Source organism: Apodemus sylvaticus, chromosome 7, assembly GCF_947179515.1.
Source record: "Apodemus sylvaticus chromosome 7, mApoSyl1.1, whole genome shotgun sequence".
Lineage (NCBI taxonomy): Eukaryota > Metazoa > Chordata > Mammalia > Rodentia > Muridae > Apodemus > Apodemus sylvaticus.
The window spans coordinates 75331064-75354742 of record NC_067478.1 but is presented as its reverse complement, the minus strand read 5'-3'; the positions used below and the strand labels follow the sequence as shown (position 1 = coordinate 75354742).

The following is a 23679-nucleotide window of genomic DNA, read 5'->3' as shown; positions in this document are numbered from 1 at the left end:
TGAGAGTGGAAGGGAGGAAATGTTACCTGTGGTCTGGAGCCAGGACAGCTCCTGAAAGGCTTCAATGCTGGGTCCAGTTGGTATTCTCATATTATAGCCTAAAACTCTAAGGTGGCACTGGCAAGACTTTACAGAAGCCTACCAGGCAGCCAGCGGGTTGTTAAGGGCAACGGCCCACTGTTTTCAGCAATGATCATTCTGTTCCAGGAAGCAAGTGAAGTCTTTTCTACCTTATTTTATTCTACGTTAGTTATTTGGTTAATGTTCTTGGTCTTAGCCAAAATGCCAAGAAGTGATAGACATTTGGTTACTATATGAATTTCACTTCTGAGATAAAATATTTCTGACAATGGCAACTTAAGGACGCAAAGGTTTATTTTGCCTCTCAGTTCCTTTCTTCCTCCCTCCCTCCTTCCTTCCTTTCATCCTTCTCTCCCCCTCTCCCTCCTTCCTTCCCTCCTTTTTTCCCTCCCTCCCTCCTCCCTTCCTTTCTTTCATTCATCTCTCAACACACAGCCCCAGCTGGTTCGGAGCTCCTTTGTGTAGACCAGACTGGCTTCGAACTCAGAGATCCACCCTCCTCTACCTACTGAGTGCTGGGATTAAAGGCCTGTACCACCATGGCCTGGCATTTCTTTATAGATTATCTTACCAAAAAGCCTCCCCAACATATGTGCCAGCTCCTGATCTCTTGTGAATCCACAGATGAGTAAATCCCATTTAATTTAAAGCAAAAGAATTATGGTGTGTGTGGTGGTTAAAAAGCATTCACTCGAGGTACCACTAAGGCAGTTTATTGTTGGCTCGAATTTCACTTAAAAGTATGTCTTTTTCTAAAGAATGACCTTGCTGTGTTTTCTTCAAAGAAACTCATGCTAGTAGGGGGTTTGAGAACCAATTAGTTTGTCAAAACATTTTCTTTTCCAGAATAGTCTGTGATTGCCAGGAATGGCTGTAGTCATGCTCATAAATGGATATATTATTTATTATTATTGTTTGAGACAGGGTTTTATGTCTCAGGCTGGCTTTAATTCCCTACATAGCTATGGATGACCTTGCGCTGCGGGTCCTCCCATCTCCACCTCTGATTACAGCTGTGTGTGTATCACAGTGCTGGCTCTATGCGGTGCTGGGGATGGAATCCAGGCCTCTGCGTGCTGGGCAATCACCCTAGCAACTGAGCCCCCCCTCCCGTCCCGATCTTATTTGTGTACCACTGCTGTTCTCCGTGTCTCTCCCTGGTGTTCTCCATGCATAGCTGCGTCATCTTCAGTTTCCTACTAGGCAAACCTGGTGGTGACGGCACAGATATCTGACCTCTGGGTAGCTGAAATCAGGACAGGTCATGTTTGAAATACAGAGCAGACCCTCGTTTTGACTTTCTGGTCTACAGATGGATGTGTCAGTCATGACACAGTCACTTCTACTCACCCAGCTTTCTTTCAACCAGGCAGTGATAACCTTCTGGAGATTTTGAAGAGAAAATGGTGGAAGTACGCTCTCTTGGGGCTTGCCGATGTGGAAGCCAATTATCTGATTGTCAGAGCATACCAGTACACCACCCTGACCAGTGTCCAGGTGAGAGAGGGTTTGAACGGTTTGGCTTTTAAGCTTCTTAGAGAAGAACATGTATGCGTTGACATAATCTTATTGCAAAGCTGTGCATTCAAAGAAGCCCTGAACACAGGGGGACGATAGGTGCTTTCCAGTAAGGCATGTGCTCTGCAGTCACGTCTTCTGAAATCACTGACAATGGATACACACTAGTCACTTTTGAGCTTTCTCACACTACAGCAGATCTGAACGGTGCTGAGCAAAATAAGCGTAGTTATTTAGCTTGAACTTGCTGCCGAGGTGCTGGCAGGAGTCCTGATGTGCATTGAACACAGAAGTAAGTGTGGCTCCGAACTCCAAAAGTGGAGGTTTGCAAGCCAAGCAGGGCATAGAGGCCCGCTGACGACAGAGCCTGCTGGTCACACCGGGGAGAGGTGTTGACAGCAGTGAAACTCTTGTCCCTATTTCTTCACAGACTTACTTTAAAAATGACCACTATTATTACTGCGTGTATGAGTGTGCCTTGGCACCTGAGTGGAGCTCAGGAGACATCTGTACGGAGTCAGTTTTCCCCTTCCACCTTTACTCGAGTTCCGAGGGTTGAACTTGGGCCTCTGAGCTCTTCCGGCAAGCACTTCACCCACTCACCAGCCCATTATTGGCTTTACTCTTGCTGGGCTGGAGGGGAAGTACTCCTTCGTGGCATTATGTCTCCACTCTGTTTTGTGGAGAAAGGCTGAGTCTTTCTGTCTTGAGCCTTAGTGTTAGTAAATGATGAGACATGTCACACTACTGCTTAACAGCATGTTAACATGCTTAACAGCATAACAACAAAATGCTCTGTAAATGCAGACCAAGGTGAGGGAGCCAGATGAGACTTCAGGGTCTGATGATTCTTTAACTCTTTTGTCTCCCAACAAAAGGACTTGCTGTGTATCCCTGGGTAGTCTGGTACCCACTATGTATGGGACTCACAATCATACTACTTCAGCTCCCCAACCCCCACAACCCCCAACCCCAAGGGCTAGGATTACAGGAAGGAGCCACTGTGCCCAGTGAGACAGGTCTTGTGTATTCCAGGCTGGTCTCCATTGTAACCGAGAGTGATCCTGAACTTCTGGTCTTCCTGCCCCACCTCCCGAGTGCTATGACAGCAGGTAACCCTGCCGTGCCACACTCATTTTGTACAACACTAGCTAGGAACTGAAGTCAGGCTTTATGCTTGCCAGGAAAACACTCTACTCACTGTGCTGCACTCACCCTGACCCTCCTCTTTCAAATTTTTTAAGTTAAATTTTATTTTATGTATTTTAGTGTTTTTAATGTGCATGCGTGCGTATTTCTGTAACATATGTGTGTGCCTGGTGGTCAAAAATGACACCAGATTCCCTGTAATGGGAGTTACAGGTTTTTGTGAGCCACATGAATGCCGGGAATTGAACCCTGGTCCTCTGAAGACCATCCCATATTCTTGACCACTGAGTCTTAACCACTATAACTTGTTGAGGTTTCATTTTTCTCACTATCCTAACAGAGATACATTCTTTAGATCTTCAAATTCTAGAAACTACCAATAAATTGAGGTGAAATGAAACGTGGTTTACCTTGAAAAGGCAAGGAAGGCTTGGTGAAAATCAGTGTTTTCCAATGTGAACATAGACTAAATAAGTGATTGTGCCTCTAATCTGGTCACTGTGACAATATGGTAATTTAAAAAAACATATTAAATGAAACATTTGGAACTGAGAGTATCAAAAACAAATAAACGGACCTCTACCCCAAGAAAACATTCAGAAAGGAAGTTCCTGTAGGTATATAGCCCAAGGTAACAGGTGTCAGACAAGACATTTTAGTATGGGTGGGACCTGAGATCATTAGATCTGGTCCCAGCATTTTGTGTTTTGGCTTAGAGACTGGCTGGCTGGAGATTACTCAGTGATAGAATGAGTAATAGATAGAACAACAAAGGGGATGAAGCCTTTGTTGTTCTTCCCATGACATAAGCAACTCTCTTAAGGTCATGCCTCATCCAAGGTTCTAAAGGATAGACTAGCTTTGACCGTGTTGAGCCATTGTGGCTACACTCCATTGGTGTCTTCCAAGACATTGTTTAGTGGTTTGATGTTCAGTTGTGCTCAAGGAAGTTCAGAGAGAGATTAAAGAGTAGGTAACACGGCAGGCCCATGACTAGTGGTGGGATGCTGGCCTCCAGTGCTGGCATTGCCATGAAAACTAGCAATAAACTGCTTTGCCTGGGATCCACAGACTGCCGGGGGCCTCAGGCTGTCTTGTCCATGACTTAACAGACATGGAGGAAACCAGGAGCAAACTTATATCCCCACAGACTGAGCGTAGACATTCATTTCAGGAATATAATTAGTGTATGGCATAGATTTATACTTTATTTGTGAATATACTTTAAGGCATCAAGAATTATCCTTCAGGAGTTGCAGAGGTGGCTCAGTGGTTAAGAATGCCTGCTGTCCTTGTAGCCAAGGAGAGCTGTTTCCAGCATACACAACAGGTGGCTCACAATCGCCTACGTCTCCAGCTCCAGATTAAACACTCTCTACTGGCCTATACATCTACCCGCAAATTAAAACGTATTCCATTGTATTTTTAAACACACACACACACACACACACACACACACACACACACACACACACACAGAGAGAGAGAGAGAGAGAGAGAGAGAGAGAGAGAGAGAGAGAGAGAGAGAATTAAGAATTGAGTAACTGAATTGTCTTAGTCAGGGTTTCTATTCCTGCACAACATCATGACCAAGAAGCAAGTTGGGGAGGAAAGGGTTTATTGAGCTTACACTTCCACATTGCAGCTCATCACCAAAGGAGGTCAGGACTGGAATTCAAGCAGGTTAGGAAACAGGAGCTGATGCAGAAGCCATGGAGGGATGTTCTTTACTGGCTTGCTTCCCCTGGCTTGCTCAGCCTGTTTTCTTATAGAACCCAAGACTACCAGTCCAGGGCTGGCACCATCCACAAGGGGCCCTCCCCCCTTGAGCACTAATTGAGAAAATGCCCCACAGCTGGATCTCGTGGAGGCATTTCCTCAACTGAAGCTCCTTGCTCGGTGGTCACTCCGGCCTGTGTCAAGATGACACACAAAACCAGCCAGTACACTTATCTTGCCATTGATTTTGGATTTGCTATAGTCTGAATACTCCTTGTCCCCATTTGATAAGAAGAGCAGTTATGGGGGCTACAGAAAGTGTCTTATGGGCCCCAAATGATGGAGGAACATATGCTAGAAATGAATAGGAAACTGCTGGGGGCAAGCATGTGCCTCACATGGTAGAGCTGAACTCTGTGTCAGGGAGATGGTGTCTGTTCGTTGCCTCACTGTAACCTTACCTTGGTAGAGCTTTGACCAATTTACAATTAAATACTGGACTTTGTGATTTCTAATTTCATGTCTGTCCAGTCTAGTCTGTACTTCTCAGGATAGGGCTTCTGTCTTGTTCAATTTTATATTCCAGTTCCTCTTATGTTGTACCCACCATGGCCCTGTGCTTGCGGGACAAGTGCTTTAGTACTTGAGCTGAACACCCAAGCCCTCTTACAGAGTCCTGGACAATGGTCATACTTAATAAATGTCTGTTGGGAGTGTAAATGGATGTACTGGAAGGAGACTCTGCCTTCTGAATTTAAAGATAAATGCAGAGGGGAAAGCAGAGGCTCCTGGGTAGAATGAACAGACCCAGCCTTTGAGTGGCTTTGTTTAGAGGGAGGTCTGATGGATCTCAGGCTGGTCTAGAATTTGCTATGTAGCCTAAGATGACCTTAAGTCCTAACCTTCCTGACTCTACCTCTAAAGTACTGTTTTATGTGGTACTAGAGATCAAACCCAAGGCTGCCATCTCTCCATCCCCCCTCAGCCTGACTTTTAACCGTATGATTTGGGGCAGGTAATCTCTCTTTAGCCTTTGGGGTTTTGTGTGCACATCTAAAACGGACTCGCAGTCCCAATCTCTCAGAGAGACCGTGTAGTTTAAATGAGTCAGCTCAGGTAAGCCCTTGCATTCAGGGCCAGCGATAGCAAATGTTCATTGAGTGCGTTCTTTTTTCTCTTGTTCGTCATGCTTTCTCACGTTCGTGGTTGAGGCTGCTTGCTTTCTTCCCCTGCAGCTCTTGGATTGCTTTGGAATTCCTGTGTTGATGGCGCTCTCCTGGTTTATTCTCCGAGCAAGATACAAAGTGATCCACTTCATTGCCGTGTTTGTCTGTCTGCTGGGTGTAGGGACCATGGTTGGCGCAGATATACTAGCCGGGCGAGAAGATAATTCAGGTGAGATTGTGCCGCTTGCTTGGCTGCAGAAGTATCTTTGCTCGTGTTTTCAGGTTAGCCTGGCGGAGGTACACTGACCTCTGCAGCGGGGTCCTCTGCTGGAGTCCATGCTGTGAGCTAGCGGTTCGCGCCGCCGCTGCTGCCGCTGCGTGTCTGAGGCTGCTCCGGCTTGCTGGGCTGGCCCCTCCTCCAGGAGGTGTGCTGGCTTCCTCCGCACCTGACACTTCCGGTAGCACTTTCTCATTTGCTGCTAAACATTTGGTGTTTTTTTTTTTTTCTTGTTTAACTGCCTTTCCCCATTTAAACGTGTTTAAAATCTTGTTTTAAATATATTTGTAGAAATCATCTTTTTGTTAAATCATTTTGGATGATATTCCGAAGCTCTGTTCTTAAGCTACCTCTCTCTTTTCCTCCCCTTTATGCCATTTTTTGTTTCTTTTTCTCCCTCCCTTTTCTTTGTTTCTTCTCTCTTTCCCCATCTCTTACCTACCCTTTTCCTTCCTTCCCATCCTTCCCTCTTACTGCCTCCTCTCACCTTTCTTCCTTTCCTTAAACTCAAAATCTCAAACCCCTCCTTCCTCAGCTCCCCTCCCCCGCCCCACTGCAGTGGAGGACCGCCCACTCACCACCAAGCTCAGAAGTCAGTGTTTCCTTTCCTCAAAAAAGAGATCTGCCTGGAAACCTTGGTTTTGTTGTTGTTGTTTGTTTGTTTGTTTTTTGATCTGAGTGTTTTAGTATTTCTTTCTTTTCTTCCTTCCTTCCTTCTTTTTCTTTCCTTTTTTTTTTTTTTTTTTTGAGAAAGGATTTTTTTCCTTTTTTTTTTGTATATTCCTGGCTGTCCTGGAACTCACTCCTTAGACTGGACTGACCTCGAAATCAGAGATCTATCTGCCTACCTCCGCCTCTGAGTGCTGGGGTTAAAGGTGGGTGCTACCACCTCCTGATGGAATATTTCAATTGACAGTATAGATGCTAGACCAGGTCTGAATTGACCAGCTCTCCAAGATACCTTTAGTATCTCCTTGATCAAGATAAAACCACTTATTTCATCGAGCATCCTTTTCCATAGTTCTAAACAAATTCCTTGCAATACATTCTGTGAATTCTCCATGTATTCAAACGGCTTTCTTTCAGGTTGGCATACGGTACCATCTTCCACTCTATTGGTCTCCCAGGGAATAAAAATGTGAAAATGTTTGTGCCACACAGTAAGGGCGAGAGCCTTTATATGTATAGAAACTAGAATTAAATAAAGTTTTATTCAAATGAGCAGTGTTTGGTCGATCCTGGCTTACCCGTTGACAGCAGGTTTCCTTTTGTGTCTTGCTGCCCTGTAGGGAGCGATGTTCTCATCGGCGACATCCTGGTCCTGCTTGGGGCTTCCTTGTATGCTGTGTCTAACGTGTGTGAGGAGTACATCGTGAAGAAGCTGAGCAGACAGGAATTTTTAGGAATGGTGGGACTGTTTGGAACCATCATCAGTGGCATACAACTGTAAGAGTCAAAACCTTTCATGAAAACAAAACGGACAAATACGGGAGAAGGGAGCAGAGGGCAGGGGCAGTGGAGGGGGGAGCGACTTATAAGAAAGTGAAATGTGTCAAAACAAAGGTCCAGCAAAAAGCCTCGGAGGTGAGGATGCCTGCTGCCTAGCCTGATGAGCTGACTCCAGTCCCTAGGACCAACATGACACCAACATGACAGAGACAAGAAACTGCAAGTGGTCCTCTCTCCTCCACGGCACGCTGTGGCACATGGTACACACACACACACACACACACACACACACACACACACACACACGCACACACGCACACACACGCACACACACACACTAGAATAGCAAACTAAAACCCATTACTTAACATGCAAACTTAAATTTTTTTAAAATTAGTAAGTAGGGGCTAGAGAAATGTCTCAGCAGTTGAGATCTCTTGTTGCTTTGCCGGAGACCTTGGAAGATTGGTTCTCAGCACCTGTATGAGGGCTCACAACCATGGTAACTCCATTTTCAAGGGGCCCAACTCTCTCTTTTGACCTCCAAGGGATAGCATACAGACATATATGCAGGCCAAACGAACACTCATACACATAAAATAAACATAAATGAATCTAAAATAATTAATGAGATTTGATAGATGATTGCTCTCTCCAACTACTATTATTTGTTTAACCCCAAATCACAGTTGAAATCAATAACATGGTAAAATCTAATAGAAGATCTTATTCTTTTAATTTGTTTGGTGTTTGAGACAAGGCTTGACACTAGCTTAGGCAAGTCACTATGTTGCCCAGGTTCATGGCAATCCCTCTGCCTCAGCCTTCTGAGTTCTGGAATTACTAGTATGAGCCACATGCCTGCCTAGATATTTTTATATTCTTTTGTTTGTTTGTTTTGGGAGACATGTTTCTCTGTGTAGCCTTGACTGTGCTGGAATTCAATCAGTAGAGAGATTGGTCTTTGCCTCTGCCCCCTGTGTGCTGTTATCAAAGGCGTGCACCACCACCACGTGGTCAATATTTTCATATTCTAAGAAAAAATTTAAAGCTCAGTATAACTCTTGACCTTGGCCAAACTACAGCTTCTAAACTCTATAAAATAAGAAAAATTAACACGTGAATCTTTACATAGCTTCTTGCTTTGATCTTAGATTGATTGTGGAATATAAAGACATTGCCCGGATTCAATGGGACTGGAAAATTGGTATGTATCTAAAGGATAACCTTTTACATCAGTATTCCGTCCTTTAACTGATGAAAATGAACACCAGTTCAATCGTATTTTCATATCTTTGGGAATTCATACCAGTGATGATGGCCTGCTCTGAGAATGGGCAGGCTATCTTCTATCAGGATTAATTCTTAATCTTTGTCTGAAGAAATAACTTTTCCTTCCTAGGAGTTCTGAATAAAACCAAGACTGACCTTTGTCACATTAGCTATCAAGCAAATGAGTCTACATCTTAGGTCCTTGAACTTCTAGAGCTTACCACGGGCTTCATGTAAGTTGTGAAGCATTAACGTCAAGCAATGGATGATTGTATAATCACCGTCTACCCACTGTTGCTCCAACCCCTCTGATATCCTTGGGCATTTGTGGGAATAAAGCAGAAGGTGTTAGGATAGTTAAGAAAGATTTGAGCCTTAATGATGGGTAGGAAGCAGTTAAATAATACATAGGTGTTGCTGAAGATTGTATGCCATGATTAGATAATTAAATGCAGGGAAATTTAAATATCTTAGATATCCCAAAAGTACATATATTGAGCACCTCCCTCCCACCTGATTTGTGTGTGCATATATGGAGCATAGGATGGGGTTTTTAAAAGTGCTTACTGAACAGACATATTGCTACTCTGTCAACATCTGCATGGTCAACACTGTCCTAAAGTAGAGAATAATGTTGTTTTACCTTGGAACATTCAATGGGCCGAATAAAATATAGTGGATCTAATGTCTATCTTTGATATCCTAAAAATAGTTTATTGTGAATCTAGTCACACATGCCACACCAACCAACCAACCAATCAAATAAAAGTACACAAGGCCAGTGAGAAATTTTGTGTTGACATGTGATATTAACCTGGCTTTGGTTGGACTTTTATACCAGAGCCAACCTTTTGTCTTGGTGGATGATGCAGGATGAAGGCTGTTGTCTCAGTCATACCCCTGTTGATCATCTAACTCCCTGTTGAATTTTCACAACATAATATTTTATGGTTATTGCTTTCCAGAAAGCTTTGTAGTCTTTTAGGAAGGCTGTTAAAAGAGAAGCTTTGCAGAGAGTCTGTCAAAGGATCGGGGAGTTTTCTGTGACAATTCAAACTCTAAGTACCTTGCCTTCTGATTTCTCTTCCTGATTTGAGCTGTTCCATTTCTTCACAGCCCTGTTATTTGTGGCATTTGCCCTCTGTATGTTTTGCCTGTACAGCTTCATGCCATTGGTGATTAAAGTTACTAGTGCCACTTCAGTCAACCTGGGCATCCTGACAGCTGACCTCTACAGCCTTTTCTTTGGGCTTTTTCTATTCGAGTATAAGGTAAGAAAATAGATTGTGTTCAAATAAGAAAACATAAGAAAACTTAAAATCAATTTGCCTATTTATTTGAGATAGCCTCAAGTATCCTAGGCTAGCCTGAGAAGATTGACTATGTAGCTGACAATGATGTTCAACTCCTGGCATGGTTGGTTTATGCTGAAGATGGGACTTATGGGCAAGTATTCTCCCAACTGAGATATGCCCCCAGCTCTAAAGTCTCTCTCTTTCTCTCTCTCTCTCTCTCTCTCTCTCTCTCTCTCTCTCTCTCTCTTTCTCTTCATCCCTCCTTCCCTCCCTCCCTTTCTTTCACTTTTCAAGATAGGGGTTCTTTGCATAGCTCTTGCTGTCTTAGAACTAGCTCTGTAGACCAGGCTGACCTGCAACTCCCCGAGATCCTTTTGCCTCTGCCTTCTGAGTGCTGGGATTAAAGGCATATACCACCATGCTTGGCTACAAGTTTCTATAAGACTCTGGATCTCAAAACACAAAACAAAACAAACAAAGCACCTCTTTATTGTTTTCTTAGCAATAATCTCTCTGGACAGACTTCACCCATTTTGTTACTATTTATAGCTTAGAAATTGATTGGAGGAAGAATTGTCTTTCTAAGGCTTTCAGAGGAATAAAATAAGATGGGTTTCATCTTTGATGGGTAGGTAGTGGAGAACACCAGCTATAAGACATGTTCAGGCATGTTCCAGGGGCTGCTGTTGACCTTGAAAAACAGTCCGGCCCAGACAAGATGTTCAATCTCTTATCACTCTTTTTGTACACAAAAGGTCGGAGGTGGAAGGGCAGGAGAGTTGGGCCTGTTATCATGCATGTGTGACTAGAATAGTTCCATCTTTAGTGGCTTTTTTTTCTGAGACAAGCCTAGGCTAATTTCAAGCTCACTCTGTGGAAGAGGATGACCTTGAACTCAGGATCCCCTTGCCTTCACTTTCTGTGTGGTAGGATTACAGACATGTTCTACCAAATCTAGGCTATCTTCTGGATACCAAACAGGAATCCTTGGAGCTGAATTATTCTCTTCCTAGGAACTAGCAGTCTCGAACTCACAAGGCTTATTTGAATTATTGATACATGAAGCTCACTGGGTTCTCAGAAATGTCTGTGAACCAAGTGTAAACCTTTTTACTACCCAAGGTGATGTGGGACAGGAGCCAGATGATGTCTTTGAATACTTGCTGGTGAAGGAATTTCTCAATTAACACTGGTAAAATATTTATTGGTTTATTGATAGTATCACATAAAAATATTAAAGTGAATCAGAGGAATAGTTTTTATGGTAGGGGTAGGTTTTTTTTTGTTTTTGTTTTTTTACCTTTTAATAACATAATATAATCACAACATTCCTTTTTTCTCTTTCCTCACTTCAGACTTTTTGTTTTTGTTTGTTTGTTTGTTTTTGTTTTGTTTTTGTTTTTGTTTTTTGGTTTTGTTTTTTGGTTTTTCAAGACAGGGTTTCTCTGTGTAGTCCTGGCTGTCCTGGAACTCACTCTGTAGACCAGGCTGGCCTCGAACTCAGAAATCTTCCTGCCTCTGTCTCCCAAGTGCTGGGATTAAAGGCCTGCACCACAACGCCTGGCTCTCACTTCAGACTCTTGCAGAGACCTCTTCCCTCTCCCTTTCAAATCCAGAGCTTCTTCTTTCATTAACTGTTATTGTATGCATATATGTCTATGCCTATGAGAACTGTTAAGGGCAGCCATATTTCTCCTAAGAGAGGGAGTTGCTCTCTGGTGCTGAGGCTGCATAAGGCCCTCTTCTAGGGGACAAGGATGACTTGTTTAACTTTTTCTCCATATTTAAAACCATTATAACATTATATTTATTTATTTGTGTGTGAGCACATGTTTGTGACATGGCGTATCTGAAGATCTGAATAACTTTTGGAGATCAACTCTCTCCATCACATGGATCCTGAGAACTGAACTCAGGTTGTTAGCATCGATGTTGTGGTACCTTTACCTGCTGAGCCTTCTCCTTGGCCCCACTTTTTATTTGAACCAATCATTCATTAGTAATGTAGCTTTTTATTTTCTACTCTAAGTAAACTAATGGCCAAGAGGAGATAAAGGTAAAGGTAAAGGTAAAGGAATAAAACCTCCCAGTGCAAGGTGCCCTTGTGGCTACTTATTATTATATTTTGAATCATAACATATACTTTATTTCATAAACTCCTAATCTTTCAGCCTAGGATCTTAACTACGTTCTCATCAAATGCTCCTGACATTAATATGAAGAAGTGTTTCTGTGTACTGTTGTTGGGCACATGACTGCACACTGCCCTTCTCGGAATGGGAGCACACCATTGCATGATCACCCTTCCAGTTAATGGTCCTCTGTACCTGCATATCCAGTAGCTTGCTTTGATATTGTATTTTATTGTTTTTGGTCAAAGGCCACTTGAAGACTCAAGAGAGCAAAGGGCAGCTCTACTCTGACCCTCAGAGTTTTAGATGTACTTTGTGCAGGTGCGTGCATGTATGTAGTGTGTGGAGGCCAGAAGAGGACATATGCTATATGCCTTATTTCCTTGAGAAAGGGTCTCCCGAAGAATATGGCCCTTGTGATCTTCACTGTCCCCACAATGCTGGGATTCCAGACTTAATGGTTACTATGGGTACTGAGTATCTGAACTGAAGCCCGTATGTGTGCCCAGCCTACTTTCTTACCCTCTAATCCACTCCTCCAGTTCCCTAGGTATGGTTTCTCAAGACAAACTCCTGTAAACTACCAGTTTAAAAAAAATGTAGTCCCTAAAAATTTTGGCTCAGAATTTTTTTCCAAACTAGCATTTGAAAAAGAGGTTTAAATTTTCCTTTTAAAACTTATCTGTTTCAGCTCTTAAATACTCAATATCTCTAGTATTCATCCTGAGTGAATGAATATTGTTTAATAAAGCAGTGTATAGAGACTTCCCATACAGATCCAGACACCGAGCATAGAATTAAAAATGGAAAGGCTAAGACTGTTTGGGAGGCCGACCTCCTTCACACAGTCTCTACTGAATGATGCAAGAGTTAGAAATTATGTTCTTGACACACTGGAAAGTCACGAAAGCAAACAGGACCTATTTTGAACAAACCATTAGGTTTTCCATTGGTCATATGAACACTTTCTAGAAAGCAGGAATAACTTTCGTAACTCTGCTTTAAAAGTTTACTAAGCTGGTTGCAGCAGCACTGGACTAAGCCTATAGTTTTAGCTCCTTGGGAGACTAAGATAGGAGGGTTCCTTGAGTTCAGGAGGTCCAGACCAACTTGAATAACATAATGAGGTCCAATCGCAAAGGGGAAAAAAGATGAGGTCATATTAAATAGCTTTAACATTCCCTATGGTCTCTAAGTAATTTCCCCCTACTAGCATTAGACACTGGTGGTATGTTGGGCACCATGCTAAATTCTAGACATCAAAATTAAAAGCTCATTGTTCAACTTGATATTATCATTGGATTTTGTGCATGTGTGTGTGTATGTGTGTGTGTGTTGTATCCATCTGTTTGTGTACCTGTCAGATGTGTGGGTTCCTGAGCAGGTCAGAAGAGGATGTTGGATCCCCTGGAGCTGGAGTTACAGGTGTTTGTAAGATATCTTACAGGGAACCAAATTCTTGTCTTCTGAAAGAGCAGCAAGTGCTCTTAAAATCACCAAGCCAGCTCTCTGGTCCATGTTTTATGTATTAATTAACTTTGATACAGTGTCTTACTGTGTACTCCAGGATAATCTTGAACTCCCGAGTCCCCTGGCTTTACTACCCAAGTACTGGGATTGGTGGTGTGTGCTACCAGGCCAGGCGGACATTGAGTTTATGTCCTTACCGTATCGAGGGAAGGCTGTTCCAGTCCATAGGAAGGTTAAGATTAAGCTAAGTGTGATGTTTCATGCCTATAATCCTGGCATTCAGTGAGTTTAGGGATAGCTTGAACTACATATAAATATGTCTCAAAACACCAACACCCCAAAGCAAAGCAACACAACGTCTTACTGTGCTGGGCCCATCCATGTAGATTGTGAGTAACTGAAACTGAGAGGAAAAAAAAAACTCACACAGATAAATGGGGTAACGGAATTGGTTTAAAATTGAACTTTTGAAGCATCCTTAATTTGCAAAAGAGCAAATACTTAAATTATTCAATATAATTGACTTTAACTTTTGGGGTATGTTAGGATGCCACCTGTGGAGGACATGCCCAATGGACTGGTCTCAAATCTTGCCCTGGACAGCCATTTTCAGCCTTAAAAAGAATGGGTTAAAGGAGTTGGAGTGACTAGTCTGTGGTTAAGAGTGTTGGCTGCTCTTCCAAAGGCTCCAGATTCAATTCCTAGCACTCGGTGTTGGCTCAGAACTGGCAGTACCTCCATGTATACAGACACACATGCAGGCAACACACACATACACGGAAAATAAGGAAAAAAAAGAATAAATAAGAAAAGAAGAAAAAGAAAGAGCAAGCAGATTAGAGGCTAGAAACTCCATCCTGTTGTGTCTCTGTCAGCATGGGCTTCCTCCATATTGGTCCTTCTGGAGAGAGGAAGCAGATGCCTTCTGTGGGATCTGTTCCCCTGATTGCCCTTGCTTCGGTCACCCCACTGGACTCCAGCCTCTTCTACAGAATAATGCCCTGACTTTCTTTAGTTCTCTGAATTTGCTCAGTTATTGTGAATTATTATTATTATTATTTTAATGTAAGACTTAACTACAGAGATATGATAGTTTGTTAAATTTAACAAGGTGAAATTCACTGGAATGGTGTAGGCTAAGAAGATCCCTAGCGGACCGTCCTGTGTTGGATAATAGAACCATAAGCTGGGGTCTCTCATGATGTGCATACTTGCCAATTAAGTATTCCATTTTGTGAGACAGCTTTTTTGATGGGATCCAGTAAGTGGATCACTGTAGAGAAAGGCAAAGAGATTCTTTCCAAAGGCCCAAGGGATGTAGCCCATTTGGTAGTATATTGGTCTAGCATGTATGAAGCCTTATATTCCTAGCACCGTACAAAACAGTTATGGTGGCCCATAGTTGTAATCCCAGCGCTTGGGAAGTAGAAATAGGAAGATCAGACATTCAAGGTCAGCTTTGACTACCCAGTGAGTTTGAGATCTGCCTGGGCTACATGCAACCCTCTCACCAACAAACAAAAGCCAAGGATCCAGTTAACTGTCACCCAGGTCCTAAAGTCTGAGGCTGGTATTTACCAGTGTACAGAGGAGGGCTGGGCTGTTGGCATCTCCTTCAATGACATTCAGAAAGAGACTATGAAGGCAGATCTTAAAGAATAGCTGACAACAGGCCACAGCACCTTGCTCATGTGAGGGAGTCTAACTAACTGCCTGTTTTCTCCTCACAGTTTTCAGGACTCTACATCCTGTCATTCACGGTCATCATGGTAGGCTTTATCCTGTACTGCTCCACCCCAACGCGCACCGCAGAGCCAGCAGAGAGCAGCGTGCCTCCTGTCACCAGCATCGGGATCGACAATCTGGGCCTGAAGCTTGAGGAGACCAGTCTCCCAGAGACCCACTCTGCAGTCTTGTAGCTGGACAAGCCACAGACGCCGGCGTGTCACCAGGAGTGAGCAGAGCCTGCCACTGCCAAGGGCGTATCTGAGGCGACATCGGCCTCGGAGGGAAAATGTTGATGGTTAGGTTGTAGAAAGGAACACTGACTAGTGGTTCCAAACTAGAAATACTAAAATAGAACAGAGAGCCCGAGGGTAGTGTTTCTGTGTGTTGAGTACCAGTACCTGTGAGCCGGAGTGACATGTGCAAGGCTCCTTGCTGGGGTTTCAGAAACACGTGTGAGAAGAGGAGGGATGGGGAGCTGCTTCGGGGCTGTTTAGGTAGTTAGGAGTTGAGAGAGTCTGGGATGGTTGTGCAATAAGAGTCCTCTGTTGGGAGCTTCATGGTTTTTGTTCTGCTGGGGCAGTCACTGCCCATGGGCCTTATGAAATTTAGACACCCATGACGCCTGGTCCCTGGTGGTGGGTGGTGGGAAAAATGGGTGGGGCAGCACTCCATTGCCCAAGATAAACTGTGACTACTTTGAAAGCAGCTAATGAGTACAGGAATCCAGAAATCCTCTCCCAGTTGTGTTCCTTGATGTTTTATAGCCAGTCCCTCCCCTCTGTCCTCTTGCTTATCCCTAGCCACGTTTGTTCCTGCGTTCTGAGTTCCGGAGCAAACCACTCTCAAAGCCTGTTACATTTGGGTATCTCTCCCATTCAGCCCCACACTATACCCTGAGACTTCTCCAAGCTAATCCACTCCTCTTACCCTTTTAAAAATATCCCCGGTGCCCGGGAAAGAGTCATCCCCGTTGTCTTCACCTCACCAAGCCACAGTTTAGAAAATTAACCCGCTGCAACTTCTCATAGCAAGACAAGAGCTTGCTGTCTCAGGTTGGGAAAAAAATGCATTATCATTAAATCAAAAACACAGCGCTAATCACTTCCCATCGAAGAAAGGAACACTGACCAATGGTTCCACACTAGGATTCCTAAAGTGGGTTGGTGCTGGGGTTCTGGAGTCCTGACTGTAGGAGGAGAGTGTCTTCCTTCTTCCCATGGGTTTATGATGCTCGCAGGTTTGTGACAATTCCTCAGCACGGTGTCAACACATAGCCTCAGCATAAAGTCAGCCACCAGAGTGCCACCTTCAGAAAACTCTATGTAAATTGTTTTTGTATAAGTATAATAAAGAAATTTGGGGTAAGTGTTCATATTATTAAAAGACTTTAAACTCATGGAAATAGAATCACACTGTGTATATTTGTTTGAGATTAACCCATTCCCCTTTGCAGAGCTCTATTTATGTGTTTGTTGCTTGTTTTTATCTTTGCGCACACGCACGCGCGCATGTCTATGATATATGTATATATGCATTCACATATGTGTGGGTGTGGACATGCATGTGCTAAAGCTCTCAAATGGAGGTCTGAGGACAGCCACGGGGTTAAATTCTTACCTTCTCCCTCATTTGAGGCAGAGTCTCTTTGCTGTCCCCTGAAGAATAGACCAGGCTAGCTGACCCACAAGCTTCTGGAACATCCTCAGTCTCCTCTCAGTTCAAGGTATTATGCAATCTCCTTGCATTAATTGCCTGGCTTTACATAGATAGACTCTGGGGATTTGAACCCAGCTCCTCACACTTGTGTAGTAAGCGCCTTACCCGTTGAGCCATCGTCTTAGCTCCTGTTTTTGTAAGACTGTCTTACTGCATGGTCCAGGCTGGTTTTGAACTTCTGGTCATCCTGCCTCAGCCTCCTGAGTGCTGGGTTTACAGCTGTGCACCACGCTGCTGCCTTTCCCTGTAAATATTAAATAGCTTGGTACAGTCACAATTTCTTTCACAGGCAGTTTTGTCCTGTGTCCACAGGACCGAATGTCCTATGAGGCAAGGCGGACGTGTCATGCCTGCTTGGGGGCTGCATTGGGTCCGAGTGTACACACTTGAGTCCTTTGCAGCAATCAACAGTTTATACTTTCGAATGACCACACGGAGTATAAAATGTCTCTGAATGAAATAGTCTCTCATTCTCCACAAGCTATTTAAACTACACTTTCAGTGGGTATTTTCCTTTTTACCTCCCATCAATACCAGGTAGGCCACAATTCCAAAGGTTCTAGACCCTCTCAGAACACTACCAACAACCCTAGACCCATTCAAACACCAATATCTAGTGACCAATATGAAGGAGCTGCTCGTTGGCTCCCCCATGTGGATATACTTTGCAACTGGTTTGTGGCAATTATTTAGAGAAGGGACTTTGCAATGCTATTACTATGTTCGGATGGGTGGGTAACATTTCTCTCCTGATTTAGGCAGTGGGGTTTCCAGGATGTGGCACTTTAACAGTTGTAGTGGCCCCAGGACTGCTTGTGATAGCAATCTCATTTTTTGTTCCTTCCATATTGTTTGTTAAGGGATTAAAAATTGAGGTGTGTGTGTGTGTGTGTGTGTGTGTGTGAAGGGTGAGGAGGTGGGAGAAACTAGAGAGACAGAGACAGAGGAATGTGTAAATGTAACTATGTATTTGTGTGCAAGTTGTTTGCCTGTGTGTCTCCTTGTGAGTAGAGGTCAGAGGTCGATATCAAGTTGTATCTCTCTCTCCCTCTCTCTCTCCCCCTCCCTCCCTCCCTCCCTCCCCCCCTCTCTCTCTACCACCCTTCCTCCCTCCTTACCCCCCTCTGAACATCTGAACACTCTTTCTGTTAGATTTGTTGGACAGTCAGCCCCAGGATTGATGTGACTGTCTCTGCCTCGCAGACCCGAGGTTACAGATGATTGTGACCAAGCCCAACTCTTACATGGGGACTTCAAATCCAAACCCAGAGTCTTATACCTACACTTTACCCACTGAGCCGTCTTGCTGGCCTGATGGGTTTTGTTTTTGTTTTAGACAGAGTCACACTGTATAGTCACGGCTGACCACTAGCTCACAGAGATCTACTGGCTTCTGCATCCCCATGTGCTGGGGTTTAGGGTAGACACTTTCTTAAAACACTGGTGTTTGTTTTAAAGGGTGTATTATCAGGACTTCACTCAGAAAGGATTGCCCCCAGTTAACAGTTGTGGAGTGGAATCTTGGAAGAGTTGGGACACACTTCACTCATATGGAGATGGGTGGCTAAGGTGCAAATGGAATCCAGTTTTTTAGCCTGTCAAGGCCCAGTCAGTAAGCAACAAGGGAGAAAGAAGGTCTTGTCCTGAGGAGACACTGAGGCAGCCACCACATGAGCTGCTGGGAGGATTTCTGTGGAAAAGCCTGGCATGTGAGTGTCACTTTTTCTGCAGCAGCAGGGCCTACCTCTTAAGGAAGCTTTGATGTAAACTTTTATCTCCTCAAGCTCTTCTGTATGCCCAGGCACGATTCTGTTTTCTATCATAATTATGGTGATGTGCCATTTCATCCACACTGAATTACTTAGCTTCTGGCTATAGCCTCAACCCTCACAATATATCAATAAAAGGGAGAGATTCAGCAGAGAGCCACTTAGCTGATTAAAAAGCAAGTGGTTTATGGGGAAATTAGGTAATGCTGAGCACACAGCTCTCCAGAAGTCACAAAGAAAGTATTTCAGACATCTGATGATGTATATAGATGGCACATCAGAGGATGAAACCTCATCAGATCAGTAAAATATCGCCCTCCCTTCCCTGTATGGGTCCATACCACAAGGCTTTGTCCCCCAGTGTGAAGATCTTCACCATGTAATTTATTCATTGGTTTAAACAACCCTGTCTTCTAACCATCTTAATTCAAAGCACAGATAATTATGGAGATGGAAATATTGATTAAAAGGCTTGTGAGGATGGAGATAAAATAAAAGGCTATTTGAACATTGATTGCCTCTAACTGGCCATCCACACACATCTGGCTCTAACTGGTCACTGACATCTGGATGTTTTCAAATGCTCTTCACTTCACCGTCACAGCTCACTGTTCTCGTGGTGAAGAGGCCAGAGCTGCTTATACAAGACACGGCTTACAGATGTGTGTAGCTGCTGTGCAGTTTCCTTGTGAAGTCTCACCTCTGACCTTTGGGTATTAATTTTGCTTGCTAGGAGACTGCACTTTTTTATGGCTACTTCATATACCTTTGGATATATACATACACATTATCTATCTATCTATCTATCTATCTATCTATCTATCTATCTATCTATCTATCTATCTAGTCAGGGTTCTCCACAGTCACAGAACCTATGGAATGAATATACACAAAGGTATTTTATTGGAATGACTTACAGGCAGATCTACTAGTTGCTCAGCCCCATGAGTTTGGGTGCTGGGTAGTTCAGCTGGTCTTCTGTATAATTTGGAATCCTGAAGAAGGCTCCAACAGGTGTGCTGGCAAAGTGAATGCAAGCAGTTGAAGAAGAAACCAAACCCACCTTCCATTGTCCTTATGTAGGCCTCCAGCAGAAGGTATAGCTCAGATTAAAGGTGAGCCCTAAAATCTGGATTAAGGGAGTTTGTCGATCTGGATCAAAAGCATGAGCCATCCCACCTCAAGATTTGAATCAAAAGCTGTGTCTTCCAGCTTCAAGATCCAGGTCACAGGTGTGCCCCCCATTTCTAAATTGTAGATCATTCCAGATACAGTCATGTTGACAACCAAGAATAGCCATCACATGTATTTATTGTAACACACACACACACACACACACACACACACACACACACACGAACACGCACACACATTTAAAGTTTTCCCAGCACTGAGGCTTGAACCTGGAACAGTTAAGTAGGGCACTATTTTAGTCTACGGTATGGTCTACAGGGCTTTCAAAAGTTTGATGCATTTATTATAGTTTAGGAAAAATGGGCATACTGTGAAAATGCTGAATGCTGAACGGGAGGCCTACCTTCTGCTTTACATTGTTAATTCACCTAATTAGGAATTCAGGTGCATTTGTTATCCTCTTAATTATAATTATAAGATCTGTGGGCAGAGATAGTGCCTACAGCAGCTGGGATGTTTGAAACCCAATCCCTGATGCGATGGTGTTTGGAGGTAGGGTCTTGGAAGGCAAAAGGGCAGAGTCCAGGATGGGACTGGTGTCTTTATAAAAGGCTTTAGAGACTTAGTTGCCTTTCTCCTTATGCCTGGTGAGGAACAGTGAGAAACTGGCCATTTAAACACCAGGAAATAGGCTCTCCTCCGACACACGATCTACAGACGCTTAGTCTCTGCAACTGGAAAATCAGATTCTCCTGCTTTAAACCACCCAGTCCTGAAGATTTTTGCTATAACAGCCAGGATGTGCCGAGGCATGCCTTGGGCTATATCAAATGTGTCGAGGAAACTAGGAACAAGCTCTTTTAATACTTAACATAGCAGCAAATTAAAACTTCAGTCCCTCATCAAACAACCCCCCACCCCAAACAACAACAACAACAAACCAGGCTGGCTCACCATAAACACTGTATTTGTTGGCTCCCTTGGTTTTCCTCTGTTCTGTCCTGTCCTTGTCCTCAACTTGTGAAAAACTAGCTTTTATTTGGCTACATAGTAATAATTCTATGGCTTAGGAAACTAAAGGGTGATTCATTATTCAGGACATTGTCTGATGACAGCACCCATTAAGCATACATTAATCTCTCCAAAGACAGTTCAGTCTCAGCATCAGCTGAAACAGGGCAGACTGAAAAATTTTAGAAGCTGCTCAGTAAGGAGACACTTGCTATCCTAGTTTGGAAAAAGCAAATCCTAATTTAGTGGGGTTTATTTCTTATTATTGGAATAAAATGTATGCTTTTGAGAAATGATAAATAGAAGAGAAATTGTGACCACCGGTGTTGACATGCAGGTGAAACAACAGTATTTGGCCATGAGAATCCGTGAATCTAAGCAGAGGTAAATATTTTACAGGCAGCTTGAGGGATAGGAGATTTGTTCTTTCATTGAAACCTGATGAAAGCTGAGTGTGGTCCTGCACACATGTAACTCCAGTTCTAGGGAGGCTGAGGAACCAGGAATGTGGGTTTGGAACCAGCCTGGGATAGATGAATTGTAAGATCCTGTCTTTGTTTCTTCATGTTGCCGTGATATAATACCACGACAAAAGCCATTTATGGGAGAAAGAGTTTTTCTCAAGGCTCGTGGGTACAGTCTGTCACGGCAGAGACAGCAAGGCAGCAGGAGCATGAAGCAGCTGTCACACCATGGACAGTCAGAAGGCAGAGAGGGATGAATGCTTGCTGGTTCTCTGCCCCTTCCTCTATTTCTATAGTCTAAGGTCCCAGCCAGGGGAATGGTACCGCCCACAGTGGGTGGATTTCCCATCTCAATTAATGCAATCAAGCCAGGAGACTCCCAGACAATTTTAGATTCTATCAGGTTGATAACACAGTCCTCATCTTAAAAATAAAAAATAGTTGAATGGGCTGAGATATTTTTCTTCCCAGTGTTTAACAGTATGGAGTCTCATGCATCTCAGGCTGACCTTGATTCCCAAATGAATGAGCTACTGTGGAAATCCATAACTGGTTTTATGGGCTTCTGGGAACTTAACCCTGGGCTTCAAGAATATAAGACAAGCACTCTCCCAGCTGGGCAACATCCCCAGTCCTCTCACAGCTTTCATTGATGCAGAAGTTACATGTGTCTAAGTCTTTTAAAACATGTATTATTTAGGCTTAACAATTTCTTTTCTTTTCTTTCTTTTTTTAAAAAAGATTTATTTATTATATGTAAGTTTACTATAGTTGTCTTCAGATACTCCAGGAGAGGGTATCAGATCTCATTATGGATGATTGTGAGCCACCATGTGGTTGCTGGGATTTGAACTCAGGACCTTAGGAAGGACAGTCAATGCTCTTAACCACTGAGCCATCTCTCCAGCCCCCACTTAACAATTTCTTAATGACATTAAATTGCATCCCCGTTGACAAATGAGAAAGCTGAGGCTATATCAGTCATCTAATAGGTTCCACTACCCTGACAAACAATTCCAAATAAACTTATTATTTTAAAATATTACTGGCTTAATTTTTGGCCACACTGTCATCCCATCATGAGCCTGCTTCAAGTTATCCTCTCTCTGGAACCCAAGCCAGTGCAGTTGCCATGGGATAAGATAAGGAAGCATGAAAACTCCAACCTAACTCTTACATACCACCCAGGACAGACAAGTTGCACTATTTACCTTCCATTGACTAACAAAAATCAAATGTTCAGTCTGAGTTTAATGGGATATAAAATGTAAGCGCTACTAGGTGCATGGTTGGGAGAAGTAGGAGGTATTTCCATGTGTATTCCTGCCATAAGGCTTAAAGAAGTAAAACAGCTCTGCCAAGCTTAGGCCGTCCTCTTCTCAGTCCCCATCCTGTATTTTTATCCGCCATGATGTCCCGACGGCAAAATGTAAACCCTTGCATTGCCTGTCATTGTTGAAACAGTCAAGCCAGCAACGTGGGAAGAAAGTAAAAAGGGCGACCAGACTGTGATCTCTTGTTTTTATTTTGTAACAATAAAAAAAAAAATCATTACTTGGCTGGTAGTGGCACATGCCTTTATTCCCAGTACTCAGGAGGCAGAGGCAAACAGATCTTTGAGTTCAAGGCCAGCCTGTTCTATAGAGTGAGTTCCAGGACAACCAGCACTACACAGTGAAATCCTGTCTCACATAATCTGTTTCTCCAAAGAAGCAAGCAAAAACACCCCACAGTCTTGGGGGTGGAGGCACAGCTCAGTGGTAGAACACTTGCCTAGCATGTGCAAGACCCTGGGTTTGAATCTCTGTACCACCGGGTGGGAAAGGGGGTGGGATGGGGTGGGGGAGGAGGGGTGGGAGTCCTTATCAAGATACACAGATGCCCCATTAGAAAGAAGGGAATTTGAACTTGAGAGCTAAATTTACTGCATCTTAGTTAAGCAGTGTCCACATACAACCATTTGAGAGAGCTGCGCTCAGGGGAAGCTGAACCTAGGGATAAGTAATCTTAATCCCTAGGAACCTGAAAAACAAGCTCTGACTCTGAGACCTGGGAGACAGCTCGGAGTGGTAAAGGTCTTGCCGGAAAGCGCGAGTCTGGATCCCAGCAACCATGTAAAAGCTGGGTGAGAAGGAGGCCCACCTGTGACTCAGGGAAGCAGAGCAGTGGCGACGGGATCATCAAGAGAAGCTGGCTAGCTAGCCAAGGTGTCAGCTCCAGGCTCGGTGAGAGTCCCTGCTTCAGTAACTCAAGTGGACAGCAAAGGAGGAAGACACTGGATATCAACCTCTTCTGGTGTATGTACACATGTGCCTGTGCATTCGCCGCA

The 23679-nt window shown here is 43.6% G+C and overlaps 1 protein-coding gene across 1 annotated transcript in view; it reads left to right on the top strand.

The window, feature by feature from the left end:
• Positions 1-16647, top strand: part of Slc35f2 (solute carrier family 35 member F2) — a 46710-nt gene extending 30063 nt beyond the window's left edge. Inside the window, exons 3-8 of the mRNA XM_052188326.1 lie at positions 1451-1578; positions 5703-5862; positions 7200-7356; positions 8514-8566; positions 9748-9902; positions 15259-16647. Coding sequence (XP_052044286.1) covers positions 1451-1578; positions 5703-5862; positions 7200-7356; positions 8514-8566; positions 9748-9902; positions 15259-15447 — 842 coding nt within the window. The 3' untranslated portion in view covers positions 15448-16647. The remainder of the gene's footprint in view (positions 1-1450; positions 1579-5702; positions 5863-7199; positions 7357-8513; positions 8567-9747; positions 9903-15258) is intronic.
• Positions 16648-23679: the final 7032 nt, after the last annotated feature.